At 36.0% G+C, this 10,369-nt stretch overlaps 1 protein-coding gene across 1 annotated transcript; it reads right to left on the bottom strand.

Moving 5' to 3' along the window:
* Positions 1-503: 503 nt before the first annotated feature.
* On the bottom strand, positions 504-4,012 carry LOC123565328 (zinc finger MYM-type protein 1-like). The gene is made up of 5 exons (XM_053549163.1): positions 3,943-4,012; positions 2,533-3,445; positions 1,616-1,835; positions 1,151-1,411; positions 504-938 (listed from the first exon to the last, which is right to left on the bottom strand). The coding sequence occupies exons 1-5, from the start codon at positions 4,010-4,012 to the stop codon at positions 504-506; spliced, it is 1,899 nt and encodes a 632-aa protein (XP_053405138.1).
* Positions 4,013-10,369: the final 6,357 nt, after the last annotated feature.

The raw sequence follows: 10,369 nt of genomic DNA, 5'->3' as shown, positions 1-10,369 counted from the left end.
GTGTAACCGCCCATCGTGTATAAATAGAAGCACCGTTTCGCTATAAATTATTTCTTAAATGATAATACATCAGTGTAATAAATCTGTGGTGTCGACGTCGTTTATAGTATAGGGGACTTTGGTCAAAGTGATTTGTTTATAAAGTAAAAGAAAGAAGAAGTTTTGATGTTTCGGAAGGAAAAGTTAACATGTGATAAAAGAATTACATCTGGGACTTTCCACATTGAATTTATCAAACCCGTTGAATAAAATTAATAAAATGCGAGGCTCTTAATTTATTCAGCTCATTTCAACAATTCAGTATGAAGAGACACTCATGTAATATCCTCTATAAGTCTAAAATTTTTAACAATGACAGAACTAACGAGTTCTGTTCTTCTGCTGCAATGATCTAAGCACAATTCTCATACGTTTTATACAAATAATTTTATAGCATTTTTGAAATTTAAAAGCTGTAGACAACTTTCATGTTGTACACATAATAGGTTTTTACAAAAATAAATTTAATGTGTCTTTACACGAAACAACAGTGCCAGTCGGCGTTCTTTCTTCCGGGCAAATATATCTACGACCTCTTCTGCATTGATATCACGCTCGCGGTGTATGTTCAGGAGCCCAAGACCCGACATACATTCCGTTCCCATCGTGTTCCGCAGGTAGGTCTTCACACGACGCATGGTGAAAAAGGACCTCTCTGCAGTGGCCGTTGACACTGGCATACAGAGAAGAATCAACAAACATCTCCGAATATTCGTGCAGGAGACATCCTTTGCCGACGATAAGGCCGTTTCCAATGTACTCAAATTCTGGGGGGATGATATCCGCCACTTCGTGCTCCAACGCTGACATTCCCTGACAAATGTAGCCTCGTCAACCTGTAGATCTTGTTCGAACTCGGTGAATATTTCGGATACCAGCTCGTCTGTCAATTGGTTCACCTTAAATAATACATGAATGTACATGTTAAAATGCAATTATTTTATGTATCGACTGTTTGTTAGTTTGAAATGTGTCCCTGAATCGTTCTCTACATTTCAGGTACACTCACTGGCATCATATCAACTATTTTGTATTGTAAAATTAGTAAATAAATTAATGCGTTGTAAAATAAGCAATAATCTGTGATATACATAAATGATCATTGATTTACCTTCGTTGGAATAAGGAACTGTACTTTGTATCTTGCGTGCCCTTGCAGTAGCCGCGAATCTAGCTCCTGTAGCAGACTGTCCATGAAAGGCAGGTACATGTTGGTTTTCCAGTACTGGGAAGGCGTATCTGCCGGAGCATTGGGCATGTGAATATAGCGGCCAACGTGTCTGGGCATGGATGGGTCGACATCAACATCCTTGGCAAGGTCCACAGACTTGTCATATAGTGCAGCCCACGCATCGTCATCTGCTCGCTCAGCCTGTCAAAAAATTATTGGTGTAGCGCAAAGTTTAATACTTGGATAAACACGAATTTCATAATAATAAGAATTAGCTTGTAAAATATTTTCGCCTGCCTATATACCAACTTCAAACGATGACACGACGAAAACATGTACATACGTTTGTATACATCTACATTTTATAAATATTTATATTAAATAATAGATACATGCATAATTTACCTGTAGCATTCCAGTGATCACTTGAGCTTCGGATACTGCTTCAATTAGATCGCATTCCTTATCCTGAAGCATCTTCGAAAGTTGAAACAATGCTTTCAGGATATGCTCAACAGCCACAAGCGCCACGATGAATCCAAAAGTCCGTATCGAACTGTTGTATCCCGCTGCCTTTACATCACCATAGTCGGCTGCAAGCTCGACTAAAGCTGCTACAACCGTTCTATAAAAATAAAACAACAATATATAAACATTCGTTAATATGTACTGTCAGGGTATTTCCATTTAAAAGGAACTTTCGAAATATGTGAAATATGTTTGATTATATTAATATTGCCGTTTTGTTATAAATTCTTCAAAAATAATATAAATACAATCAATTATTCAATTCGAAGTATACTCATTGCAACAAATTTATCATGGACTGAGTCAAATCGAGATACATCATTGTCCTTTGTGTTTAAGACCATTCTAGCATAAAACTGCTGTTCTTGTCACGTTTTAGGTTAGTTTTTAAAGGAGAGAAAACGTGTGTTAACAGAGATGTTCGCGCTCACGTGCCGTTATAACACCTTTTTATAAATGCACGTTCCGTGGCAAAGCGTAAACGTATTACGGCCCTATAAATGGATTATTCAAATAGAAATGACGTCAACGTGAAAAACAACCCGGATATTCCCGAGTATTTAATGGAAATTTAATGACGTTGAGGGATAATGTATTCATTAATTCGTTTATTCGCGTTTTATGCTAGAATAGTGTTAGCGCATGTTTTTTTCGTGTTATAACATCTTCAGAATCCCTCGGGATACTTTGGTGCCCTCGTGCTACGCGCTCGGACACCAACCAATCCCTCGGGATTCTGCAGACGGTATAACACGAAAAAACATGCGTTGTCCCTACATTCAAACACAATTTACCTGAATGACGATAGGAACGTATGCAAAGCGTCAGATCTAGCAGCACACCGGGTTTCACACAGCGACTTCAATTTTGTCCTCCGGTCTATCTCTGCTCTGCTGGTTGGATCATTCTCTAAGTTTTCCTGGAAGCGAAGGAGACGCTTGGCAGAATAATTAAAGGCAAATGATATTGTTTGCACTGTTGTCATCATATTTCTGGCATGCATAGTCCCAGAAGCATGTATTATGGCCAGGTTTAAACTATGAGCCTTACAATGTGTGTACACTGCCCTGGGTACTAGTTGCTGGATTCGTGCTTGAACGCCTCTGTGTTTTCCCGACATGTTGGAGGCGCCGTCATACCTCTGGCCACGCGTCTTTGGAATGTGAACACCAAGAGCTGTCCGGTTTTCGATGAAAGAGTTTGCTAACGATTCCCCGGTTGTTGTTTCACACTCCGCAAAACTGACAAACTCTTCACGCAGGCAGCCTTTACTACTGTCATAAAAGCGAAGGCATAGAGCCATTTGCTCCATCGGTGAAGCATCCGTCGCCTCATCAGCTATGAACCCAAAACAGAAAGATGAGTTGCAGCCTTTGACGATTTCGCCGGCAACCACTGATCCGCATATTTCAATGATTTCATTCTGGATTTGTGGTGACAAATACATCGAACGGGGGTTCCCATTCTCGAGATGGTCCTTCATTATCGGGTCGTGTTTTGCTTGCTGACTTAAGAGGGCTCTGAAATTGCCCCTTGCCTCGTCCTCTTGTCCCCTAAGGGCAATGTTCTGTTTACCACAGAATATTATAGCCTCAACTATGCCAACAAGAATTTGTCTATTTCTGTCTACTAAACTACTGAAACTTGATGACAAACTACATTCGATATCTTTCTTTTTCCCCCGTTCAATGGCAAGAAAATTATCAGCTTGTTCACATTATGTTTTAAAAGTGCAGCTGACACATTGCTCCAATCAAGATACGGTGTTCTGATTAAGTGTGGGTACTTCGTATCTCCCGCAAAGAGATGACATGGAGCGCAGAAGACACCTTCGGTCTTCAACGAGTAGTGCAGCCAAGAACGAATCTCAAAATACTTTGGTTGTAACGACCTGGAGCGACTGCAATGAATAATTGTACCAAAAGTTTCTAGAAGCGCTATTTTTATAAGAAGTATACATTAGAAAAAAATGAACATGACCTTACTTGTTTTTATGCAAAAATAAATAAAATGAAAGTGCCGTTGTGTGGTCAAACATGACTGACACGAACATTTGAATTTGTTAAATTTGCAAAAACAAATACATTTTATATCCAGTTTTTGTGTAGCGTGTAGATTCATGGATTGACTATGTAAATTTACTGCAGGGAACTTATATGAATGGATACTGCTCCATTTAGCAGTTAACAGCTAGAGCTTTTCACTTGACGTAAACTTGTCTGTCGTGCCGTCAAAAGCATCTTTGTACGGTGGAGAAACTGCATCGACATCCATTTTAAAAATATCCCGGTTGTAAACATCATTCGGATACTAATTGAAAACAACGATAAAATGAGAACTGTCATGCATAAGTTGCTTGTCACTATACTGTATAGTGTATACAAAAGCAAACGCGCCATCATTATTCCGTATCTGCATTATAGAAAAAATCAGGTAACTGTTGTTTATTTTTTTTAGTAAAAACTCATTTTTTTAACCTTTTGATTTGCAGTGTTTACTACTTTTTGTGCCTAATCCGGGTTAGGCATCAATTTTTATTGCATTTTTGGACCACATTATTTTCGTCATTTTTTTAAACAGCGTACGCTCGTGCTACGCTCCTGGATATACGAAGACAAGTGATTAAGAAAGTGCTTTGTAACTGTTATTCTAATATGCTTGTCTCTTTTAAAACACTCTTACGATAGAATGACGTCACGTTAAATAATGTGCTGTGACGTCAAAGTTTTTGTTGCGACCATATTAGGCACTTGGGCGGTAATACGTCGCCCTCGTGAAATTATTACGCCCGACGTATAGCCGACCATCGTGCACAAAAGTGTTAAAGCACTCTTTTGCTATAATTTATTTCTTAAATCAGATTAACTACAAAAGTTCCTACTGTTAGCTGCGCGTTGATGGGAATGTTACCTTAACTTAATAAAGAAATGGTAGTGCGAAACATCTCGCGGGATCGACATTTAAAGAGTTCTAATAATTGTTGGTGACAATCTTTTCTGCAAGGAAAATTGTAAGTTTTTTTGTGTCGAAATAAATATTAGGGATGTTAAAATAACACACAGTGAATTGCTGTTTGTCAACAAGGACAACCTACCAGACATAGATGTACAGATTTAAGTCTACTTTTAGACGTAGGAATGGCGAGATGGTTTGCAATTAAATTACATAGTAAGTAATGTGAGAAAAGATGAAAAAAACTTTTTTTTGGATGGGGATGGCGCCAGGTTCTCAGTGACAGTCAGTTTGTCTAGGATATACCATTAGCAAAGAACTGTCAGAAATTACAAAGAAAAGCTAGGATAATTTCGTTTAAACAAAAAAATATCTAGAAGATAAACACTAAGCATACGCATCTGTAAGTGTATATGATCAAGTTAAATAAAAAAAATATAATGGCTAAACTACAAATTTTTACCTGTAAAACAGTGCATATATCGATCTTTTGACGTCACAACAAACGTCCAAAAGACAGACTATATGTCCGATAACTAGACATCCAGACCAAAGTCCAAGCCTAGCTTCAGTTACCAGACACCTAACCTTTAACTTTTAAGTTGCTTGATATATTCTGATAAAGTATCTAAAATATAAACTGTAGGTATTTTATCTCCACTGAAATATTTTAAGACGTTTTTGATACCTGCAACTTTTTCTAAAACAATCAAGTACATTGTTTTAATTATCTCTCACTTTGTTACAGTAAAAGTTCCTAAATTCTATAATAAACTTTCGATTTTATACGCCCTTTTTACAAAAGCCACACGTATAACGGAATAACCTTATCAATATGTTTCCAGACTCGTTAAATCAGATAGTACAGTAGTAATGGCTTTCAAACTTTCAGGATGATTAGACTCCAGTTGAAAATATTACCTCTTTCTTTCTGGGTTAAACAGGTGAAAGGACAAGGTCACATTAACTTGGAGGGTGGAAATGGATTTCGGCCGATTAAGCCATGTAGTATATGCCAGCTTACGACTTTAAAACTGTACATGAAAACTCAGTTCCACTAGAGGAAACTTGTTATGCTATACTAACTTTTGAGGATATTCTAAATTTTCGTAAGTTGCAAAATGTATTGGGATTTCTTTTATATTTCGAAAATCTTCTGAAATATATTATATGTGAGGTTGTGACAGGAAAGGCCGTACCGGCGACAGTAACCATCAGAACAAATCAACACCCTTTTCAATATTTACAAATTTATTTACAAAAGATGATTATTTACAATGAATAGATATGAAAAGAAAAAAAAAACTGATTATAAGAAAGAAAAAAAAAAAAAAATTCAGTATCTCTAGATACAAAAGTTCTTATACTTCCATTCTAATCTGACGTGACACAGGTCTTTAATGTAATTGTGAACTTTAAGTAGCACAAACAAAACAGATTTCTAAATTCAGTCCCTTTAAACCGTGAATACGTTGATTCCGTGTTGGCTCCCTATGGTGGTAGGTGATTGCATCCCTGAGCTGACTTCAGAGGATAACAAAAATCATCGTCTTTGCGGTTTACAGCACAACCATGGGACGAAAGCTCTGCGCTGGGAATATCACATCCAGGCGAGTGAAGACAAGTGAACCTCGGGCATTGTACTTCCGGGTTATGACATCACCAGGTAAAATCGTCTGGCGGAAGAAGCTAAAATATATAACATATGGTAAGCACCATAGCAAAACAAATAAGTCAGGGCATAAAACTGCTCCTTTGGGTACACCATACCTCCGTAGGCTCCCATAAATAATACGTGCTACTTATACAAAACATATGTGCTACTAAGTTCATACGTCACATGATTAAAATACGTCACTTATTACTTCCATTATTACAAAGATTACTTACTTAAAAGACTAAAGTTAAAGTATGAAAAAGATATGAAAAGTATATGATGAAACATTATAGATACGGACATGATAAACTGCAGCTATTATTTACAACTACAAATTAACAAAATTCAATGTAAATCAAACGTTATATGATAGTTGGCATCCATATAATATCAAATGCCATACACTAAAACGGACATTGTATGTGTATGCAATAGACTGGCACACAATTTCATATTACAATAATATATTACATACATGGTACTAGACTTGCCATATAGAGTTATACATAACAATACAGTGCAGTGATGGCGTTCCATAATTAACAAAATATTTGACATAAGTTTTTGAAACAAAGTACTTTATAAATTTCATGTTACAAATTTCAGTATAAATCTAACATCTTATATAAACGAAACGTTTAGACTCCTCTTTCTAAATAATTTACAAAAGTCTGAAAAATTTAATAATCCTGACATACCGAAACTAGCCAAAATCATGTGCCGAAAAGTAAATGTTACAGAATTCTGTAGAATGAACAAAAATTTATCAAATAAAAATCGTAATGCAAAAATCATACAAAAATCTAACAAATAAATTTCTTACCTCGATCGAGCATAAATTTCTAGCAAGAAAATAATTCAGACATAGATTCGTCTATAAAGTCGTAAGGTGGTGTGCGCAAGGCATATCTAGTCCAGTCTATTTAAAGGATAATGTCCCGCCAAATACTAAATTTCATAGGATTCACGGCTAAGCCGTGGACTCTTACTATTTCTATTTTCACGGGATTCACGATATAGCCGGGGAATCTAACTACTTTGGCGCGAATTTAAATTGACAATTTGAGGCCCATTATAGTGGTTTTGGGGATAAAAACATAAATTACTGAAGTTTATAAAATATCAACTTTCTTATTACTGAACAGAATTTAATGAAATTTACATGGAAATTTAAGTTATGAAATACAGAAAAATATAAGAGGTATTTCATGCGTGAAATCTGACATTTACCTCAATAACTCAAAAATTTACAAAAAGATGATGCAATACCTGCATTTACACTACATATAAAATAAGGCCCGTATGTCAATTTGTGACAGAGGTGGTCGGTTAGATATTTATGCTCGGTGTATTTTATTTTTTCTTGGGATTATTTGAGAGGTATTGTTGTAGACAAACTTAAAATAAAATGCTAACTTGTTTAATAAATCAAGCTAATGGTGGTGTCAAATAAATGTACGTGTAAAGGAATAGCACTTTAGTTTACATTTAAGACATAATAGGCAGAAGCGCAGAACATTTTATGTATCAAATATGTGCAATTTCATACTACATTTTGCCCAGTGGTTACGGAAATGATCATCTGAGCAATCACAGACTGGCGTGTTGCGGTATAATATGCGGAAGTAAACTGTCTATACGAGGGGCGTTCAATAAATTCCTAAAATGGCTTGTATGTTTTATAAATCGGTAAATAGCAACAAATTGCGTGTTACATTGTTAAAACTTTTCATCAATATTCAATTTTTGATTTAATTAGATTGGATTCGGCAACTTTGTTCAAATTCTGTACAATTTATTGGAGAGGTCTATCAAGGCCTCTCCATAGTGTTGGCTTTCAAACTAGGAGGATTTAGACTAATCTGCTAATTTTACGGCATTAGATTTCACTTTCTAGCGCAAGTTACGGTGAGCCAGTCTAAAATGGCCAAATGCGCTCGCGCACAAGAAAGTTTTGAAATCCTCTAAGACGAAAATAATTGTTCGTTTAAAATAAAGACATATAGTGTAAAACTATTGTTTGAAACGGTTCAGTTATTAATAAAAATATATAGATATATATTTACTATTCTTTGTTCGCAGTATTCAAAAATATGCATATGAATTGAATCACATTAAGATATATTTCGTTCAATTAACATGATTAAATGAATTTATTGTTTAACTGGCTGTTCTTTTTGCCGAAGACGTTTGACCCGTTCGTTTGGGCCACGGAAGATCTGTCGGAATAAGATGAGCTCTTCTCAGATGTTCGATTGTGAGTCTTCTGTTTTTAGAAGAATTTCTGAGGCTTCCCACCGATAGTCGGAATAAAAAAAAATACATTTAAAACAAGAATTATATATTTTTCACTTCCGGCAGACGTCCGTTCGATTGGGATTTTCTTTCAAGCTTTTCTAAAGCTTCTCGGAAGCTATTCTCTTCGGTCTAAACGAACGGGGCAGTTGACAAACAAGCCTGTCAGGTGAGGTTCTCGCAAAATGGTCGCATTGATTCTGAGGTCATTAGGTCATGGTCACAGTGACCTGGACCAGGAAAAGTTTCCAGACTATAACCCAAGAGAGCTTGGGCCTAGGATCCCTAAACTTGATACGAAGGTAGGCCATCACCTGACAGAATGGCGACCCCTAATAGGTCACAGTGACCTGCAACAGGGAAACTGTTTTTCGTCTATAGCACAACCTATCATATAACCAGAGACATGTATCTGACATAACTTTAAAAGGAGCAGCACTGGACCTCTCCTAAGTATCTTTTTTAAAAGAAGCCTACTTGTTGTAACTGGTACCGTTCCCACCATTATCATGTTTGCCTATGACTGAACTTCTTAAAATAGTATTACGTCATACAGTACAAAATTAAAGGTTATATATTAACTAGTAGTAACGCGCCAGCGGTCCAGCGGTGCACGCGGGCTGACATAAAAACTACATCCAAAGAAAACCTATAATTGTAAGTTAAAGATTTTATAGGTCAGAAACTCGCAAACACTGACGGGAACTTCCCATTTAATGTGAAAAAAAGTTTTGGTGATCTTTAGCTCAAGAATCAGTTAGCTTGATCAGACATGATTCACATATCAATAGAATGTTTTTAATTTCCATAGTAAAATAAGACAAAATGTCAACTACCTACATGTTCTAGTTACATGCATTTCAATTGTTAACAGATATTGGTATCTTTATATTAAAATGATTATACTTATTCTTTAATAGAGAAACTGTTTTCTAATAATAAAAGTTGTTCAGTACATTTTGTAATTGAAAATAAACTAATAATATTGACTACGAAAAATATCCTTAACAAATTTTACGTCGCCGGTGTGAGCCACCAGGATGCGTACCTTGCGTAAACAAATGACCATAAAACAAATATATTGCGAGGTAACAGTTTCAGATTTGGTACATCTATAGTAGATACAACAGATTTTAAAATGATACAAATTTATGAAGTCTTTGTTGGTTTTTTAAGTGATGGCATCAGTCTACATATTTTGTGAACAACCCTCGTATATGTCAATAGATCAGACGCATGAAGGCGGTTTGTTGCATAATAAGTTTTTACGTAAATGTCTGAGAGCTTCCCTGCAGACTATCTTCGGTCACCTTGATCATCTGATAGAAAAGGTTCCCTGCGGACTATCTTCGGTCACCTTGATCTGATAGAAAATAAGCAAAGTTATACATAGAAATATGTACAGTTTGCTCGAATTGTAAACAATATCTACATCCTTTGTCCTTCTGGTCGTAGTCATAGAACAGCAAAATGATTACACAGTCAAGGCTGACTAGATATTTTCCTGGTAAATCATTAAATTAAACGTCATTTATACCAGAAATTATACAGAATGCAAATCCAGAATCTATTTCATTTTTATACCATTTTTGTAACAACGCTTTGTTAAAGTTGTATTAAGACCGATATCACAATGAACATATACATTTGTAAACAATCCCGAACGTTGAAATACTCGTACACAGTACTGGCTTAAATGATGAATTCATCTTTTAGCTTTTGGTAAG

This window comes from Mercenaria mercenaria, chromosome 8, assembly GCF_021730395.1.
Source record: "Mercenaria mercenaria strain notata chromosome 8, MADL_Memer_1, whole genome shotgun sequence".
Taxonomy (NCBI): Eukaryota; Metazoa; Mollusca; class Bivalvia; order Venerida; family Veneridae; genus Mercenaria; species Mercenaria mercenaria.
This window is presented reverse-complemented; position numbering and strand designations above follow the sequence as displayed.

Coding starts and splice junctions, on each gene's coding strand:
- LOC123565328 (XM_053549163.1), bottom strand. CDS start 4,012: ATGGATGTCGATGCAGTTTCTCCACCGTACAAAGATGCTTTTGACGGC. Junction 1,836..2,532: donor ACGTTCCTATCGTCATTCAG/GTAAATTGTGTT, acceptor TTATTTTTATAG/AACGGTTGTAGCAGCTTTAG. Junction 939..1,150: donor AGTTCCTTATTCCAACGAAG/GTAAATCAATGA, acceptor GTATTATTTAAG/GTGAACCAATTGACAGACGA.